At 31.5% G+C, this 19,856-nt stretch overlaps 2 protein-coding genes and 1 long non-coding RNA gene across 5 annotated transcripts; 2 read left to right on the forward strand and 1 right to left on the reverse strand.

Annotated features, from left to right (window-relative positions):
- Positions 1-388: 388 nt before the first annotated feature.
- LOC120579841 (uncharacterized) lies at positions 389-878 on the forward strand. The gene is made up of 2 exons (XR_005645583.1): positions 389-514; positions 619-878. It is a non-coding gene; the product is annotated as an uncharacterized lncRNA (long non-coding RNA).
- Positions 879-3,092: 2,214 nt separating this feature from the next.
- LOC25482019 (transcription factor MYB36) lies at positions 3,093-6,065 on the reverse strand. Its single transcript, XM_013610476.3, has 3 exons — positions 5,810-6,065; positions 4,682-4,811; positions 3,093-3,789 (listed from the first exon to the last, which is right to left on the reverse strand). Exons 1-3 carry the CDS (start codon positions 5,943-5,945, stop codon positions 3,297-3,299), a joined length of 759 nt encoding a protein of 252 aa, XP_013465930.1. The 5' UTR covers positions 5,946-6,065; the 3' UTR covers positions 3,093-3,296.
- A 6,692-nt stretch (positions 6,066-12,757) lies between these two features.
- LOC25482020 (endo-1,4-beta-xylanase 1) lies at positions 12,758-18,238 on the forward strand. Of its 3 annotated transcripts, none has more exons than XM_039832512.1 (8): positions 12,758-13,223; positions 13,569-13,687; positions 13,769-14,136; positions 14,224-14,380; positions 14,581-14,939; positions 15,446-15,623; positions 16,177-16,713; positions 16,955-18,238. In XM_039832512.1, exons 3-8 carry the CDS (start codon positions 13,772-13,774, stop codon positions 18,068-18,070), a joined length of 2,712 nt encoding a protein of 903 aa, XP_039688446.1. In that variant the 5' UTR covers positions 12,758-13,223; positions 13,569-13,687; positions 13,769-13,771; the 3' UTR covers positions 18,071-18,238. The 3 variants fall into 3 exon arrangements, with proteins under 3 accessions (XP_039688446.1, XP_039688445.1, XP_039688447.1); XM_039832511.1 differs by lacking the exon at positions 13,569-13,687 and having other exon boundaries at positions 12,758-12,991; positions 13,034-13,223; XM_039832513.1 differs by lacking the exons at positions 12,758-13,223; positions 13,569-13,687 and adding an exon at positions 13,486-13,508.
- The last annotated feature ends 1,618 nt before the right edge of the window (positions 18,239-19,856 follow it).

Here is a 19,856-nt window from a genome sequence, read left to right on the forward strand (position 1 = left end):
AAAAAAAAAAAAAAAACTCCTTCGTCCGTCACCAAGCCAACTATAACTCATATGACATCATTATTTTGAAAAATGATTGTACTCTATTGCAAAAAAATGTGTTATAAACACTTTTCTTTTTCTTTCTAAAAAAAACATCCATTAAAAATTATGAAATATTTTGATTTAATTCAAGTATTGATTATAAAGTATAAAATATTGACCGCACCAAATAAGTAACCAAAAAAAAAAAGTATAAAATATTGTAATTTTTATCATAATTATAAAATATTGTAATTTGACCAATAAGTATACAAAGTAATAATTATTGGTCAATACTTAATATCTTGAAGATTGACCAGTAATTATTGACCAATAAAATATTTTGTTTAGATCAAGGAAGTAACTCACACTATATATGTATAGATAGATGTCCACTTAGTGAATTATCGGCATAGAATTTGAACTTTTGGTCTCAAAATGAAAGATATGAAAATCCTCTTCGTTCTTTTGCTTATTTTCTCAATTGATTTTGGTATGAGTTTTGATACTTGAATTTATTTTGTGTTAAATTTCACGATTTTTTGTCTCTTTAATCAATCATGTTCATGATAGAATGGATTTTTTTATTTTGTGCAGGAAATCAAGTGCAATTACTGGAGGCAAAACAATGTTTTTATGTTATACCTGGTTATTGTAATACATGGAAGAATTTTGTTTGTGTATTAACTTGCAAGGGTGTATGCAAATCATTTTCTGCGCATGGAGAATGTCGCGACGACCGAGGTTGTCATTGTCGTTGTTGTTGATTAAATTGTTATATACAACAATGGAACATTCATTGTGTGAAATTATTAAATAAGAACTATATTAATAAAGTGTGGCTGCATTGCATATTTCTCCTTTTCTCAAATTTTTAGTAGTTGAAGAGTGTACGTTTTTGTTAGTTAACGTTCCTTTGTAGGATAATACGTGTGATGTTTGGTCTTGGAACAATGCTCATGGTAGTTCTTATTTGGTCAAAGAAAGCTTACATGTTGTTGTGAAATGATCCTTCAAAAAAAAAATGTTGTTGTGAAATGATGATGGTGGTGATATCGTCAAAAATTACGAAATTGTGTGTAATGAAATTGTCTCATTGAAGCTCTCTTTGTTTGCTCGGCGCTTTTTGAATAACAAGTTTTCAACAAAGGAGATATTACTTAAACGTGATATTTTAAACATTGATTCTCAATTTTGTGTGAATGGTTGTGAAGTGGCCGAATCGATTGACCACTTATTCTTTGAATGTCCTTTGTTTAGATAATTGTGGTTCAATGTCCTCTCTCGATTAGGAATTTATTGTGCTTTATCAAACTAGACACCATGTCACTACCAAAAAAAAACTAGACACCATGTTCGTCAATTTGGTGTTTTGTTTTTATCTAGTCATGTGTCGTGTTTTACACTTAATATTAAATGTACAAGTTCCAATACAAAATTTCTATTATAAATTTCTTAACATATGTAAATTTGTACATGATAGAAAAACCTTTTTTATAATCCCTGTCACATTGAATCATCGGTAATTGAGGACATAAAACTTTTGTTTGTGTGGTTATCTAAAATCTCATGTGAAAGCCTTTGACTTTAAATTTCATTAATGGTGTACTCGTCTTGGGCGCTTGAGACTTTTGGATATGAATCAACTTAGTTTTGTTTATTTTATTGGATTGTATTTCTTTGAGTTTGTAAGGTTTTGTGTTTGACTCTTGTTTTGTTCTATTTATAGCACATCTTATGCGGTAAATAATTTTTGAAGAAGAAAAATTGTCATTACTTACCGGTTATCTTATCTTATCGACTATAAACTCATTTTGATATCCACTATACATTATTTTATTTATTTTTTTATTAAATGAGTCTACACGTTTGCCTCTAACCCATCCATATGCAATATACTACAGAGTGATTTTTTTTTATAGGATTGAGTGATGTTTTGTTGACAACTTCTTAGGTGTTTAACAATGTATATATCCTCAAATACAAAGAGAAATAATATTTGAATATCCGTTCTGTGATAACTTTTGTTACAACTTTCTCTCTCATACTCACATTATTTTTTAATTTTTCTCACTATTGTTTTGGTTTTCGTACAAATACCTATTTTTTTTTTGTTGTAAATTATGGTTATCTATCTCATAGATTGTCAACCAAATGGTTGTTCAAATAACACTCCTATTATACAAAAGTTACATATGATTATAAAAAAGTTACAAATGGTATATTTTTATACACTTTGTTAAATAATTATTATTTTTAGATGTTTAAATAGCATTTTCCATGTAGAAACATATCTCTTCGTTTTATTGAGAAAGATCACATAAGTTAGGAATTTTAATTTATTTATAAAATGATTATTTATGAAGTTCAGAAACGACCATTTAGTGTGATTGCTAAAAATGCAGCACGAGATGCGTGAGGAGAGAGAGAAAAGGATAGAGAATCTTTTATGGTTATTGAATGAGAAGGACACAATATTCAACTCCAAGTTTTGAATTGGACACACCTCCATGCAACTTTCGTGACCCACTCATAAAAAAATAAACCAGCAAACATGCTTATGTCATATAAATCCTTATTCCCAAACAAAAAGCAAATAACCAAATCTCATGGACCCCACAACAACATTATTCATGCCACACACATTAACCTTAAACAAAGACTCATAAAGAAGTATCTAGCTTATAATCTTCAATAATCAATTTTAAAATTGCTTAATCCAAACTTTGGTCTTGTTTGGATTTGAGTTAGAAATCGCGTCACGTTGAAATATCGCGTCCTAAAGCAGCGAAATCGTGAAAATTGTGAAGCTGTTATTTGGGGATAGCACTTGTGTGATATGGAGTTGGGTGACATCGGTGACATTGACCCATCACAATGTCACAATGTTTGTGTTTCTCTCTCTTTCACAAGCATTGTGACATTGTGATTGACCAATGTCACCCAACTCTATGTCACACAAGTACTATCCGTTATTTGAAGCTTCTCGATGGACGCGTGTTTTTTTTTTGTCTTTTCACCACTAAAGCAAACACGTCATATATAGTCTTATCTATTGATAGAACACACGATGAACAATCTACTAAAATTCAACCTCTTTATTTTTGAAGAATGCTAAAATTCAGCCTTATCGCTTCGATTTCTCGAAGAAAAAAAATACTAAACCATAGTACTTACCAAACTAGAAATATGTCACCTATGTAATGTAATTTTTTTGCTGTTACATAATCCGATGATTACTAGAACTAAATAAACAATGCAACATTTTGATACAGTCAGTTTGGCTTAATGTCGGCATAACTAAAATCAACCCACTCAGGAAAGCAGTTAAGATCATTGACATCATCATGAGGAAATCCAAATCCAAAATCCATGAATGATTCCATAGATTCATCACCAGCTTGATCTTGAATTGCAATGCTTGAAGAGTCTTGAGAAATTGACACCAAAGGGTTAATAATACTTTTGTTACTTGTACCAATTTCTGATACTACAGCATCATGAATTTTGTCAACTTTATTGTCTAGCATATTTGGCAGTGGTGAAGGTGGAGAATGCTGATTTTGTGAAGCAGGGAAATTGATTTCTGAATTTTGAGGGTTGGAACTTTGAGTTAGTGATGGAGTTGAAGGGATAGTATTGTCATTTTCAGTCATTGGTTTGAGCTTAACTATTCCTGTCAAAATCTTCTTCTTCAGTTTTGTGTTCCAATAGTTTTTCACATCATTGTCTGTTCTGCCAGGTAGTTTAGATGCTATGGCAGACCATCTGCACAAAATCACAAATTTCATGAGAACTATTCAAACTTTGAGGCATATTCCTCTTGAAGTATTATGAAACTAACTTTGAGGACCATTCAACTGACTATAAAAAATCAATACTAATAGATAGATAGTACATGTATTTTGTATATATGCATAATTAAATGATAGAATATCATCAATCCATAATTTCTCACTTTTTAAAAAATCATGTTATTGGTATCAAGCATCTATAACCATTTTTTGGGTCTTAATCTTAGGGGAAAGATCACAGTCATTACGGGTTCGATCAATAATTAAGTAAAATTTAACATTTAGTAGTTTCTCTCCATCTAACCACATTTTTTTTATCGATAATGTTTGAACATGAGACATTACTTAAAAAAATTTGAGTCCAATCCGGTTGTACTCAGATCAACATTACGTCGGATTGTCGGTTATAATTTCCCACTTTAACGGAAGGTTATAATTTTATTTAAAACACCGTCAAACTCTAAATATGACATCTCTTCCAACTGAAATTTAAACTTTAGTCTCGGAATTCAAACCCTAATTTATGACATCATGGAGAGGTTATCCCCTTCAGTTTGACCCAACCCAGTTGGTTGTTTTAATTTCTCACTTTACTATCCACTTGAATAAACAAATCTTCCCAACTTTTACAAATTAAAAATCATCAACTCTTAAAGAAAAATAATACATAGTATACTAATTTAAATAAAGTTGTAATAGTTAGCACTAAACACTTATCAACTCTTATGAAAAACTATATATACTACTAAATTAAATAAAGTGATTATAACAGTTAGCAATGATCAACGTTTATAATAATAACAATTTGGAAATTATATAGTGAAAATAGATACAACTTAATTAAATAAGTTGGAAATAGTACTTGCCTGCTACCCATTTGAGAATAGAGGGTGAAAATGATGGCATCCTCTTCTTCAGTGAAGCCTCCATGTTTGATGTCTGGCCTCAGATAATTCAGCCACCTTAGACGGCAACTCTTCCCACACCTCTTAAGTCCTGCCATTTGCATATCATAAATTAATTAATTATCTATAGTTCATTATTCAAAAAAATGAAAAGAATGACTCATGAAATTTTTATATATATAAGTCATTATTTATACTTGAATAAAAGGCAAGCGGACAACAAGCTGTGCTGTTAGACCTTTTTGGATGACAAAATCAATCATCGTGAACACAATATTCATGGACCTAGGAGACATGAAAATGAAAAAGCAAAAAAATAAAAGTGGTCTTCATTTTTTTTTTTGTCAAGGAGCTAGTGGCTAGAATTCACCTTTATTCAAGGTAAATAAGTGGGGTGTCCGGAGTTCGAACTCCTCAGCGTATAATCATACATGTTCCAACCAACTGAGCTATACTTACGGAGACTTGGTCTTCATTTTAGTCGTCTCTAACACTTACAAACCAAATTAGAGAAGAAATTAATTTTTTCCATGTTTACTTTCTTCTAATAAATTACACAAATTTCTTTGACTGACCAAAATTGTAAACTTTAAGATAGATTAAATTTAGCAGGCTGGAACAGAGAAACTTCAAACACTGTATACTATGATTCTCAGCTATTTTTTTACTTTGCCTTGATGTAATTTAAAAAAAATGCTGAAAAATATATGCTTTTAATAACAGGCTCAGATATTGAAAATGAATCACTTTTGTTAGATTTTTTTTACAAGAAGCAAAACTATCTCATCGAAATTGACACCCGAGACACTTTTCTTACAGTTGAAGTAGATAACAGGGACAAAGTTGAATGAAATTTCCTCTTTTTATACTTGCTAAGGGGAAAAAAGTTCTTTCATTTTCATGTATGTCAATAATCCTTCAATCGGAAGAAAAACATATCTTTTTTTTAAAACAAAATAAAGAAAAAACATGTAACTAAGATCACAAAATTTGTTTATGAAAAAGGGTATCCAAGAAAAATCATAGAAATAATAAAATAAAATAAAAAACACACACACAACAATGGGAAGAAGAGAGAAAGAAAAAAACCAGCTTTTTTGGGCAATGCAATCCAATTTCCAACAGTGCCATGAGTTGCAAGATAACTCTTGAGTGTTGCATCTTCATCAGGAGACCATGGTCCTCTCTTAACTTTTTCTTTGTCACAACAAGGAGCTCTTCCCATGACTACTCTTACTCAACAAAAAATTGTTGAACAATGATGTTATAAACTTAGATGCCACCGCTATGGTTACATTAAAGCAGAAGAACCTAGTCAACTACAAGACAAAACAATGTATTTTTGCATTGTGACAATTAATAAGTCAAATATGAACCTGTCAAAAAGTTAGTTAAATGAAATTTAATTTGGTCTCCTCACAAAATATGTATTTTAATTTGGTCTAAAGTTTTTTTTTTTGGACGAAATTTTGGTCTAAAGTTATAATATTATTTTATTGTTTTATTATCTATTGTTGAAATAGCTTTTTCTTTATTAGTTTAGAGAAATGTTAACAGATGTTCCGAGACACTCGTTAAAGAATTACTATAGAAGAAAATATTTTCTTGAAAATTATCTATTTTACTTTTTGAAACTTGAAAAAGTGTTCTTTTTAATGCTGATTTTATTTTTTCTTTCTATTTTTAAATGCTTAACTAGTGTCGGGCACTGGTTAACCTGACCCGTTAGTTTAACCCAAATTTACTGTGACTTTTAATTTAATTTTTTAAAAAATTAACATTTATATGTTTGTGTGATATGAACTTCCTCTTCCTTTTTTTTTAAAAAAATAAACCTCCTGTTTGAATCATAAATAAAAGTTCACTTTTAAATTATTTAATATATTCGGTTTATATTAGAGACGAAATACATTTATTGCAATTTGTATATTTTTCTAACTGAAAGTCTTTTTTTTCTTAGGGAACTGAGCGATTATATTTAAGTATATAGTCCCATATCCATAAAATAAAATAAAAAATAAAAAAAGACAGTCCCATAGTTGACCTATTATTCTATTTATTTAAAGGGATGTTATTTCGATGCTATATGAAATTTGAATTATTGTAATTTTCATTCGAGATGAGAGAAAGCTAATATTAAAAACTTTGAAACGTAATTTTTTTTATCAAGTAGTGTAATGATCAAAATTTTATCTGTTAAGGTGAATAAGTGGATAACCTTGAATTTGAATCTCAATATTTACTTGTTGCAATGTCTTTATCAACCGAGTTATGTTCACGAGACCTCTTAAACATATCTTTATATGGTATGTACTGTAAAAAATTGTGGAGTTTAAAGATGGTGGAATATCAGTTCAGAGCAACTTTGCATAAACAACCAACAAAAATACTCAGAATTGTCACATCAGATTAATAGAAAACATTTATGATGTTATGTAACCGCATTCTCCCACTAGTGTTTTCATTGGTTGTCTACACAAAGTTGTTTTAAATCAACAATCCACCACCTTCAAACTTAAAATTGTGTAAAAAAAGATTTCGATTTTTTTTAAGTCAAACTAGTTCACCGAGATTGACACACACGAGAATCGAACATAAAATCTTAACATGAGTACAATTAAAGATCCCAAATCAATTGATAGAAATGTATATTTCTATTAACCAAACTGAATTATACACTTAGGCTATTAAAGAACGAGAATCCAACATAAGATCTTGACATGAGTACAATTAAAGATCCCAAATCAATTGATAGAAATGTATATTTCTATTAACCAAACTGAATTATACACTTAGGCTATTAAAGATTTTGACCTATTTTTAATCTTAAAAACGATATGAATTAAAGACATCAAATTCAGAAAAGTGTATTGTTTTCATATTTTAACTTGAAAACAATGAAGTTGATTGTTGCTACTATTTTATGACATCTAAATGGTTAGATGCACTTTTACACCTTGTCATTTGTGTGAATATTAGTTTACTCAACCTTGTTATTTATAGATTTTTCTCTTTTAAATTTTTGTGACATCAAATCTTGAGATTAAAGGTGTTTTTATCCATTGTCATTTAAACGAATTTTGGTGGATAAAAATAACTTATAGAATATCCAACAACAATTTAACTTTATTTTATCTTTTTTTTTTTTTTTTTGAAGGCTGATAAAATCCGGAAGAAGGATCCATTTGAAAATGATACTAAAGTTAAGGTTCTAGATAGATCCCTTGCAACGTAGACATTACAAAAGTCAAAGTTGTAAGCACCGAGAATGAGCTAAACAATTTGATAGACATACTTAAAAATTAGAGTTTATTCGTACGGACTTAGAGCACAAAGCAAAGATCATATATTGGATTAATAGTCATAGTCTTTTACAAATATCATTTTTGGGAAATGGTTTACATTGCAGACACACTGAAGCTTCACGATATCATTCACAGAATGAAATTCATTTTTGAAGATGTGAACATATGCAAGGTAATCCATGGTGGGGCCAATGATATCCTTTGGCTCCAAAGGAAATAACTTATGATGTCACGGAGCTAAGTGTTAATTGTTGAGTGTGCAAAGAATTTGGTAGACGGTTGACATCTTGCAAACTCCTCTAGCATAGCTGCTCTCGCAACTCATCAGCAAGCACAACAACCTCATGGTGGGGAGCATTCGGCCGCAAATTTGGATAGCAGTACGACACCTGCGGTCTGGCAGCGTCCTTTTTCAGGAAGGTATAAGTGTAGCATTAATGTTGCATTCTCATCTAGTCATAACCGAACTGAAATTGGCATTTGTGTTCGGGATTCTGATGGTGCATTGTCAGTTTTCCATGTATTTATTTGGTTGATGTTGCTGAAGCATTGGAGTTACATGGTGCTATGTAGTGGTTAATTGATATGCAATTTGACAATGTTGATTTTGAAACCGATTTCAAGATTACCCGTTACGCTTTTCATTCTACTAAAGAAGACAATTCTGAATTTGAGTGCATTATTTCTTCTTGTCGATCTCTATTCAACTCTTTTTTTACCAACTCTAGGGTGGAGTTTGCTAGGCGACAAACAAATGTGGTTGCTCATGTGCTTGCAGAAGAAGCCACGTTTCTAACTAGTTCCGTTGTTGATTTTAACATAACCGATTGTATTGAATCTCGTATTATTAATGAAATTTTATAAACATATTTCTTTCAAAAAAAAGATAAATGCGTGCGCTATAAACCACAAATAAGTTGTTTATAAAAAAAAAATGTTTTAAAAAATTGAAGTGAATGTTGTTTAGAAAAAATGAATGAGCGCTTGTAGTGTTTTTTAAAAGTATTGCTGAAATAAATTGAAGGAAAAAATGTGCTTATCTTCTTATGGGACTCCACCTTTTAAAATCTAAAATTTCAACGTTTAGCCCAATTTATAATTTTTTTTATATTCTCAGAAAAATTTGAAAAAAATTTGCATTAGTTTTATTTGATTTTTAGAATTTTTTGGTGGTGTTTTTATATTTTTATGATTTTATTTGACATATTTTTAGCATTTTTTATTTAGTTTTTTGTTGTTTTTAAAAGCAAAACTCAAAACTGTTGAAATGTGAGAGAGTCTAATGGCTGATTATACACAAGAATTATCCGGATTATAAAATATGAAATAGTAAACATTAATCCAGATTTTAAAATCCAAACTGCACACGAGCATTTTTGAAAATTTTACAAGATGCGGGAGAAGACCGTAGAATGAGAAAAGTAATAACTAAAAAAAATAAACTCATTCATTTGCAGTATTTTAAGTCCCTATAAGATTGGAGTCTTCAAATTATTAAAGCCTCTTAAATTAACAGTTCAGTGTGCTATAAATTGAAAAATATTACAGAGTCCACAAAGAATTAAAAGACTTCAAAACCTCTAAAATAAAGATGCTCACATACCAAAGACTCAAGAGATGCCATCCCCCCATATAACAAGAGGTTGCATATTCTAAAGTCGAAGATCAAAAGAGAAATCATTTTTCTTTATACGTCCCTTCAAAAAAATAAAAATTCTTTATACGTATATTCCTTATGTTCTTGTTTTTAAACTAAAAAAACAAAATATATAATACTTGTTTTAAAAAATCAAAAAAGACAAAATACAATCAAACAAGTTTTAAATTCCACCACCAAGAAAAAAACAAGTCTTAAATCTTCATATTTTTCTATTCAAAAAAATTTGATCAGACATTCAATAGATGATAAATGTGCTAATCAAAATCACTTTTTAGGTCGTAACACTAACAAGGGATATGAATTTTTTTCAAGCAAAAGTGTACATATAAATAACAAAATTTAAAGTATAACGAGCACTCCTATCAAAAAATATAATATAATAGGACAACCAAAGATTGAAAGGTAAAACATGGATGACCAAACATGCAATCCAAGATTACTCCCACAAGATACAATCTACTAGAGTCACACACCATTCATATTACAAACAGAATTCACACTTGGTTCATGATCATTTCAATCATACATTATAACACAACTCTAAGTTCCATTAAACTAGAAACTTCCTTTAACATAAGAGTAGTGATATGCATCATCCGTTACACTTGTCACGTCAAACTTGTGGTTTAAATCAGCACATTCTATTAGCAATTTAGCAATTAAACAATAAAATTGAGATCACACTTTCTTAGTCGGAAGAATACAAAAAGTTAGTTTAACTAGTTAAAAGTACATGTAACAAAATTGTGTATTTCTTTCCAAAAGAAAGAATGTTAAGCAATATACTTATTTTGATTGGTTGAAATTTAGAGTTGTGATATTTGAATAACTAAAATGTGATAATTTTTTGAACAACAGTATAAAAATGAAAATACATATAAAATAAGTGTTAATTTGATTATAGGAGAGAGAAAAAAATAGTATTAATTTGACAACCGTATAAAAGTATAGTGTTGGATAACATTTTTTGTTGTCAACATAACTTGAATGAAAATTTCCATAACTCACGACATTAAATTTATGTAGGATCTACATTATTTAATTGAATTTATTTAGATTTTAATCGATAAAGTATTATTATATGTAGGGGTCGCGGTTCGAACCACAGACACCCCACTTATTCACCTTATAAAGTGAATTCTAGCCACTAGACTACCTGATAAAAAAAAGATTTTGATCGATAAAAAAGAATGTGTAATAAAATATGTTGTTGGCGTTCTTATGATAATACAAGACACTCCTATAATAATAAGTAATAGGTTAAAATATGGTTTTGGTCCCTGAAAATATGTTTCGTTTTAGTTTTAGTCTCTGTAAATTTTTGTTTTTGTTTTTGGTCCTTGCAAAATATTTTGTTTTTCAAAATAGTCCCTCCAGAGACTATTTTCAAAAGTAGAATGGGTCCAGCCATCATGTGCCATGTGTGTAAATCATCACAAAAGTGATGTTAGGGATCAAAACCAAAACAAGACATATTTGCAGGGATCAAAAACAAAAAATTAAAAAATTACAGAGACTAAAACCAAAACGAAACATATTTGTTGGAACCAAAATCATATTTTAGCCTAACTAATATGTTGTTTTGCTCAAAAAGTATTATGTTTCCTTGCGCTTTTGTTCTCCAATTATGTCTCACTAACAAAAGTCTCCTTATTTAACATCAATTTTCCCCCCTCAAGTATCATATTGAAATTGATTGCAATTTTGGTCCCAAAATATACTTTTAGCCTCCAAAAATGATGGTTTAATGCTCATATTTTAAATCTAAGAGAAAATATCATTTTGAGGCTGACAGTTCACCCTTTTAGAACCAAACACCACGATTTGTATGGACAAAAACTAAAATTGCAACATCCCCTGAAAAACACAATCGCAACAAATATATATTTAAAGGATCAAAAGGTGTTATCTTAAAAACAAGACTATTTTTAATGATTTTGGTAAAATAGGGAGACCAAAAGTGAAATTAAGCATAAATAATAATTAAAAGAGCTAAAATTATATGCTGTAAAAGTATTTTACAAGATTGACACATCACAAACAATCACACGTGTAACCATAGAGATCTTGTTAACGAGTATCTCTAGAACACTCTTTAATAATACTAAATTAAGAAATTATTTTTTTAAAAAACCAAATAATACAATTTTGAATGCATTGAATACATATATATATATATATATTATAAAAAATTACTATTTAAGATTTTTAGAATGGATTATTCCCTCAAAAAAAAGAGATTTTTAGAATGGATTATGAAAAAAATCAAATATTTCTAAGGAAAAAAATGAATCCAATTTAGACCATTTATTTAGGGTTAAATATGTTTTTGCTCCCTATAAATATACAAACTTTTCGTTTTAGTCCTTCTAAAATATTCCTTCAACTTTTAATCCCTATAAAATTTTCAATATTTACTTTTGGTCCCTCGTTTAAAGTAAACTCATATGTAGAATTTATATTTTTAAATAAAATTTTACATAAAAATGTATAATATTATAAGGATCTCTAAAAAAAAAATAGAATTTTTTACAAAAACATGAATTAAATATGAATTTTTATACGTTTGGTGGTAAAAAATTCATATTTAATTCATGTTTTGTTAAAAAATTCTATTTTTTTTTGGAGTGAATTTTACAATATTCCATACATTTCTGCACAATTACTTTAACAAATACAAAAATTTACTTAAAAATTGGGATCAAAAGTAGTGATTGAAAATTTTATAGGGACTAAAAGTTGCAGGAAAATTTTAGAGGACTAAAACGAAAAGTTGGTATTTTATAGGGACCAAAAACATATTTAACCAATTTATTTATCATTAAAAAAAATGATATTTGTACAACAATTTTTGTACAACCCTATCTCTCATACTCACATTATATTCTTATTCCGTCTATTCCTTTTTTTCTCTCCATTATTTTTGACCAATGAAAAAAGAGAACAACAAGGTTATCCCAAAAGTTATACCAAAACAAAATAGTTGTTCAAATATCATTCATCTAAAAAACAAAAAAAGCATTGTCATTTAAAGAGTGTATTGTTTAAATGCCATCATGCTATTTCGTACGGATTGATAAGTAATCAACACCTAACGACACTGCAAAATCTTACGTACAATCTAAGTCTCACACAAATCCGATTTATTCATTTAATTAAGGAATCAAAGAATCATTCCTTTACCTTTGATCTTTACTTACTTCGCCTTTCATTTCAATTCAAGTATTACTAATCTGCAAGCCAAAGCAAAAAGCACAGAGACACAACCCCCCAAAAAATATTCAATAAATATTCGTGATCCCATAGTTTTGAATGTTAATTGATTATAAAATTCATTTAATCCCAAAGTTTGGATTATGATATTTGAATTGGAAGGAAATTTTCTGGTTGGTCACCCAATTTTCCTTAGGCGTTACTCGCAAATTTGAGTGGGGGGTGTATTAGTATATATAGTTAATGCATGAAGAGATTCTTCACAAGCTGTGTCTCAAAGTTTCACTCCCACTCGAAACATAAGAAATCTCACTCTCACTCTCAGGTACGTTACTTATTTACCCTCCTCAGTTATTTTTTAAGATTCTCTGTCATCACTTACTACATGCATTTATACAGTGAGTGACTGCATGACCGTCCGATCAAATTGGATGATCCATATTTCAAACTTCGTAATTTCCATTTTTAAAGGAAATCAAAATTTGACCGTCCAATGTCCGTGACCTTAATGTGGCCGTTGTAACCTGTTTTTAAAGCTTCACTGCAGATTTTAGTTTTTTCTGAGAAGTGTATACCACCCAATGGTTAATGGTTGCATTGCAGTTAACATGTTTGTTGAAATTCTTGTTTCTTTTTTTAAGGTGTTGAAATTCTTGTTTCTTTTTTTAAGGTGTTGAAATTCTTGTTAGACTGAACAATACTTGTGCCGGTGTTGGATACCGAACAAGCCTTCAATATGAAGTGTTGATGCTAAATAGATGTTAAACACACACGTAGAACACATCACAAGTTGTGTCATCTGAGGCAAATTGTTTCTTCTTGGTATTTAGCATCATTGTTTTATGATATTGATATTGTTTTGTTTGACAGATAATGGCAGGAAACATCTCTGGTCCAAGTGTGAGCAATGCTGCTAATATTTTGCTGAATCATGACTTCTCAAATGACCTGAACTCTTGGCATCTCAATTGCTGCAATGGCTATGTAATTTCGTCCAAAGCAGGTGGTCAAGGTGTAAATTTGATGGATTCGGATTGTAATTATGCTGTTATCACCGACCGAAACGAAGGCTGGCAAGGTCTTGAGCAAGATATCACAGACAGAATTTCCATTGGTTCTGCTTACACGGTTTCGGCTTTTGTTGGAGTATCCGGCCTTTCTCAGGAATCTGTTGATGTGAAAGCTACACTGAAACTAGAATATCATGATTCAGCTACAAATTATTTGTTCATTGGAAGGTATAATTTTTTTCGTAATTTCATTACATCTATCTTTTAAAGAAATTGAGGAAAATTCCCTTACATGTTGACCATTATTTTCTACAGATCTTCTGTTATGAAGGGTAGCTGGGAAAAGTTAGAAGGAACATTTTCACTGTCCACTAAACCCGATCGGGTTGTATTTTATTTGGAAGGACCTGCTCCTGGAATTGACTTGCTTATAAGATCAGTAGAGATCAACTGTTCCATTCCAAATGACAATGTATATCATACATGAAATTATGCATTTCAGATACTGTTATTTCTTTATGGAATTCTACATATTGGCAAAAATTTTATTACTTCTTTAATTGTTAAATTGAACTTGTATTGAGCCTATTATTGTTTCACTCTTTAACTTTTTGTGAAATCTTTATGTTTTAATAACACCACTAACTGGTGTACCTTTTCCTCGTATTTCAGAAGTTCATAAGTACAGAAGCATGTGTTTCTACTGGAGATGAAAGCATCATAATAAACCCACAATTTGAGGATGGCCTGAATAATTGGTCTGGAAGGAGCTGCAAGATTGTGTTGCATGATTCCATGGCAGATGGTAAAATTGTTCCAAAGTCTGGGAAATATTTTGCATGCGCAACAGAACGAACACAGTTCTGGAATGGAATTCAGCAGGAGATAACTGGACGTGTGCAGCGCAAGTTGGCCTATGAGATCACTGCTTTAGTTCGAATATATGGCAACAATGTCACTAATGCCGATGTACGAGCTACTTTGTGGGTTCAAACACCAGACCTCCGAGAGCAGTATATAGGCATTGCAAAGTTAGTCTTCACATTATTTTTGCTATAGATTTAATTCATATACATCGTCCTAGAAATATTTTTTACACTGTTAGTCAATTGTATGATTCAGCCATGAATTTCAGATAGACTCTTGAGGCATATGATTTTTCTGTTTATTTATTATTTTTTTTGAAAACTCGGTATCCGATCCAAGAATCGACTAATCCGAGGGGACCAATCCCACCGCCCACTTGCGGGGACCCCGTTTAAAGCCAGAGCAAGCTCTGTATGGACTTAGCCCACCGAAATTGGCACCAGAGGGAATCGAACCTGAGACCTCTGGAGGAGCAAACTCCAAGATCCCAAGCCAACCACTAGGCCAACCCCAAATGGGTTGATTTTTCTGTTTATTATTCTTGAAACTGGATAAAAATAACAAAAGGAAACTTACTGTAGTATGATTTAGCCATGAGTCTCCTGCATTAGCAATAATTTAAACCTTAACATTTATAGTAGTTGTTGAACAATGCTGGTGTGTTCTAAAGTGTGCAGGCAACCGATACAGATTGGGTGACGCTGCAGGGAAAATTCCTTCTAAATGGTCCCACATCCAAAGCGGTCCTTTATTTAGAGGGACCTCCTTCTGGCACCGACATTCTTGTTAATACTTTGGTTGTAAAGCATGCTGCTAAAACACCTCCTTCAACACCACCAGCTGCACAGGTTGGACTTTTGATAAATTATCTGTAATTTACATTAGAAAACTTAGTGTAAAGATTGTTTCAAGCGATCAACAACCAACGTAAAATATAGTCGAACCTATTAGCTCATATCAATCTACTTTATTATTATCAATGTTTGTTGCTCCTAACTTTTTTGCTCTGCACAAGTGTTGGCGAAGAACTTAGCTGTTGTCCTAGGCCCGGTTTCGATAGACAACTTAATTAAGCTCTTATAGGCTATAGCATTAGCGCTTGTCATATAAGTACTTATGGAAGTTATTTCTATAACAAAAGATCAAATGAATTCAAACTCTTTTCATATAAGCTATAAGCTGTTTCCATATGCTATCTTGGAGAGCTTGTGAAAATAAGCTAAAAACAGCTTATGGACATGTCATAAGATGTTCCCATTAGATCTTCCAAACAGTCTAACAAGTTCTTATGTCATTAGTTAAGCTTAAATAAGTCAATTCAAACAGATTCATATTAAACTTCGGTTGCACAGTTGACTTTTTATCTTTTGCAAGCATCTAACAATTGATTTTATTTTACAGAATGTTGCTTTTGGAGTTAATATAATTGAGAACAGCAATCTTTCTGATGACACAAAAGGCTGGTTTACCCTTGGTAATTGCCCTTTAACTGTTAAAACCGGTTCTCCTCATATACTTCCACCAATGGCAAGAGAATCTCTTGGACCTCACGGAATCCTAAGTGGCCGCTACATACTTGTAACTAATAGGACTCAAACTTGGATGGGTCCTGCTCAGGTGATCACCGAGAAATTAAAGCTATTTTTGACTTATCAAGTATCTGCTTGGGTCCGGATTGGTTCCAGTTCAAATGGACCACAGAATGTGAATGTTGCCCTTGGTGCTGACAATCAGTGGATCAATGGAGGACAAACCGAGGTTTCGGATGATAGATGGCATGAAATTGGTGGATCCTTTAGAATTGAAAAGCAGCCAACAAAGATTATGGTTTATATCCAAGGTCCAGCTTCTGGTGTAGACTTAATGGTTGCCGGACTTCAAATTTTCCCTGTTGATAGACATGCAAGATTTAGATATTTAAAGATGCAGACAGACAAGGTGACATTTAGTTTTATTCTATTTTATTTTATATTTAAAATTAATTTTACAGTTGTCATTGATAGGATATGTATTGCTTTGCATTTTCAGATTTGTTTATATATTTCATGAAGCTGTGCATATTCAGACTTTAATGTTAATCTTTTCTAATATATTCTTTCTTCATTGATAGGATATGCAATACTTTGCATTGTTTAAATATATAACATTTAATTTATATATAAGTTTTTCTATACTGCAGATTCGGAAGCGCGATGTTGTCCTGAAATTTGCCGGACTAGACTCTAGCAGCTACCTTAACACCATGGTGCAAGTTAGACAAACACAAAACAATTTCCCGATTGGAACATGCATCAGCAGATCAAACATCGACAATGAAGATTTTGTCAACTTCCTTGTGAAACACTTCAACTGGGCTGTGTTTGCAAATGAGTTGAAGTGGTATTGGACTGAGCCACAACAAGGGAATTTGAATTACAAAGACGCTGATGATCTTTTAACCTTGTGTCAGAAGTACAAGATCCAAACTCGTGGACACTGCATCTTTTGGGAAGTGGATGGAACCGTTCAACAATGGGTCAAGTCGCTGAATAAAAACGATCTGATGACGGCCGTTCAAAACCGCTTAACCAGTCTTCTAACTCGCTACAAAGGTAAGTTTAGTCACTATGATGTTAACAATGAAATGCTGCATGGTTCATTTTACCAAGATAGATTAGGCAAAGATATAAGGGCAAACATGTTCAAGACTGCAAACCAACTAGATCTGTCCGCTACATTGTTTGTGAATGATTATCATATTGAAGATGGATGTGATACAAGATCGTGTCCAAATAAATACATTGAACACATTCTTGATTTGCAAGAACAAGGTGCACCTGTTGGTGGAATTGGAATTCAAGGACACATAGATAGTCCAGTTGGGCCTGTTGTTTGTTCTTCACTTGATAAATTAGGTATTCTTGGTTTACCGATATGGTTTACAGAACTTGATGTGTCTTCTATGAATGAATATGTGAGAGGTGATGATCTTGAAGTTATGCTTAGGGAAGCCATGGCTCACCCTGCTGTTGAAGGGATAATGTTGTGGGGATTCTGGGAGTTGTTTATGAGTAGGGATAATGCACATTTGGTGAATGCAGAAGGTGATATTAATGAAGCTGGAAAAAGGTTTCTAGCTTTGAAACAAGAGTGGCTATCTCATAGTCATGGTCATGTTAATGAACAAGGTCAATTCAACTTTAGAGGATTTTATGGAACATATAATGTGGAAATTGTGACACCATCAAAGAAAATTTCTAAGACATTTGTGCTTGATAAAGGTGATTCCCCAATGGAGGTGTCAATTGATTTATAAGCAAAGTATATTGCTATGAATTAATGCCTGTCTTTTTATTTTCTTTCTTATCATTGGGTTTGATGAAACACAATGATGTAAATTGTAATGTTGTCTCTAATGTGTACTGCCACCTTGGCAAATAAATAAAATGGTTTTACCTCTTGGTTATTCTAATTTGTGTTGTAATTATTTACTTGTTGATCTTTCCGATTACCATTTTGACAATTAAATATTAACTAAGGGTGTGGCTGAAAAATAGGAAGTGAACAAATAAATCATGCAATTAAAACTTGAGTCTTGAATAATTCTTGATGCTATTTTTCTAGAGAAATAGCATTTTCCTTCCATATTGCTAAAGTGGTAAACATTTACTTGTTGGTGCCAAGGATTGTTCCTGCTAGAATTCAAATTCAAAGTCTTCATAATAAGTCGTTGAATTCATTAGTCCAATTTCGCTTGGTTATGAATGCTATGCACTGCTCAGTTCATGTTTCAATTACAAACCTACAAATGTCCCAACACGTTCTAGGTGTTTAACGAAAATTCAGTATGTTGGTGAAGGGAGTGATTTTCTGTCACACTTAATACAGGAAAATACTTTCATTTTGATCACATTGAGAGCTTCCAACACTTGAAGGGAATCATTAGTGTTATGAGCTTAAGGTATATGAAATTATTGATTGTTGTTGTAGTTTACCTGATGAAATTTTAGGCCTCCCTGTTCTTTTGTGTTCACAAGGTTAGGAAGTCATCTCAAAAGAACCATATTGTTGGATTTCTACATGGAAAATGTATATTATCAATAACTCGTGTGAATGTTTCTGTTGTGGAAAGTTGCTCTTTATTCATTTTAACAGTAAGAATCCAATCCTTTTATTTGTGAGCTTCCAATTTTCCAACAAGTTGAATTCAAAGAGTGGGATCTAGGTGGTGAATCTTCTCTTGTTTATGTGGAAGGCCCACTTGACTATGAGAGTTATGTGGAAAGTTGCTGCTATCAGTTTACACCATTACCTTGACTTCAACCTTAGGACGAGGTTGATTTTAATGGGGGAGTAATGTTATTATTCAAAATGACATATAAGGAATTATATTTGACATAACATAACATAATTGGTTGAGGTAAATGGACATTTGACTCATAATCTTAAGATCAAGGGTTTTGGATTGCGCATAAATAGGGGATTGATGATCAATAATAATAGGTATAAAGAAAATTGATGGAATAAGTCTCTATCCCTTTGATACTCTCTTGTAGAGTAATGTCTTAAGTCTTAGGCTTAATCTTCTTCTTTCTTTTTTATGTACTAAGAACACCAACTTTAGTTGTGTTCTCATCTATCAATTTTACCATTGATTTCATGATCAATTTGCAATTATCCATTTTATCACCTTCTCAATTGTGCAAACCCTTACAATTACTTGTTAATCTTTGTAATTGATGTTGTAAATTGTAATGTTATCCTAAAAAAGCTTCAGCTACAAAAAGACTTTTTTGCAAAAGAGATTTATGGATCACTCATTGATGATCAATAACAGTGTTATTTGGGCTAATGAATACTTTTGCACTAAAAATGCTTAGAAAATTGCTCTTTAACACCCATGGATAGCTCACAGACCCCTGAAAAATCTCAAACTACCCCCTCTAACTTTCGAACATATCGGACCGTAACCCTGATCTTGGATCAGAAGTTACAACCCGGTCCAAGATCAAGTTGTATCTTCCAATCCATACAAGAGCAGAGTGATAAAAAGACTGAGAATTTGATCCCTCTTCAAGTATAATACTACCGATAATACTAGC

This window comes from Medicago truncatula, chromosome 1 (assembly GCF_003473485.1).
Source record: "Medicago truncatula cultivar Jemalong A17 chromosome 1, MtrunA17r5.0-ANR, whole genome shotgun sequence".
NCBI lineage: Eukaryota > Viridiplantae > Streptophyta > Magnoliopsida > Fabales > Fabaceae > Medicago > Medicago truncatula.

Excerpts from the sequence above, each read along its gene's own strand:
- LOC25482020 (XM_039832511.1), top strand. The coding sequence starts at position 13,146 with ATGAAGAGATTCTTCACAAGCTGTGTCTCAAAGTTTCACTCCCACTCG. Across the intron at positions 14,137-14,223 it reads AATTATTTGTTCATTGGAAG|ATCTTCTGTTATGAAGGGTA; the intron begins GTATAATTTTTT and ends TATTTTCTACAG. Across the intron at positions 14,381-14,580 it reads GTTCCATTCCAAATGACAAT|AAGTTCATAAGTACAGAAGC; the intron begins GTATATCATACA and ends CTCGTATTTCAG.
- LOC25482019 (XM_013610476.3), bottom strand. The coding sequence starts at position 5,945 with ATGGGAAGAGCTCCTTGTTGTGACAAAGAAAAAGTTAAGAGAGGACCA. Across the intron at positions 4,812-5,809 it reads TGCATTGCCCAAAAAAGCTG|GACTTAAGAGGTGTGGGAAG; the intron begins GTTTTTTTCTTT and ends TGCAAATGGCAG. Across the intron at positions 3,790-4,681 it reads TATTCTCAAATGGGTAGCAG|ATGGTCTGCCATAGCATCTA; the intron begins GCAAGTACTATT and ends GATTTTGTGCAG.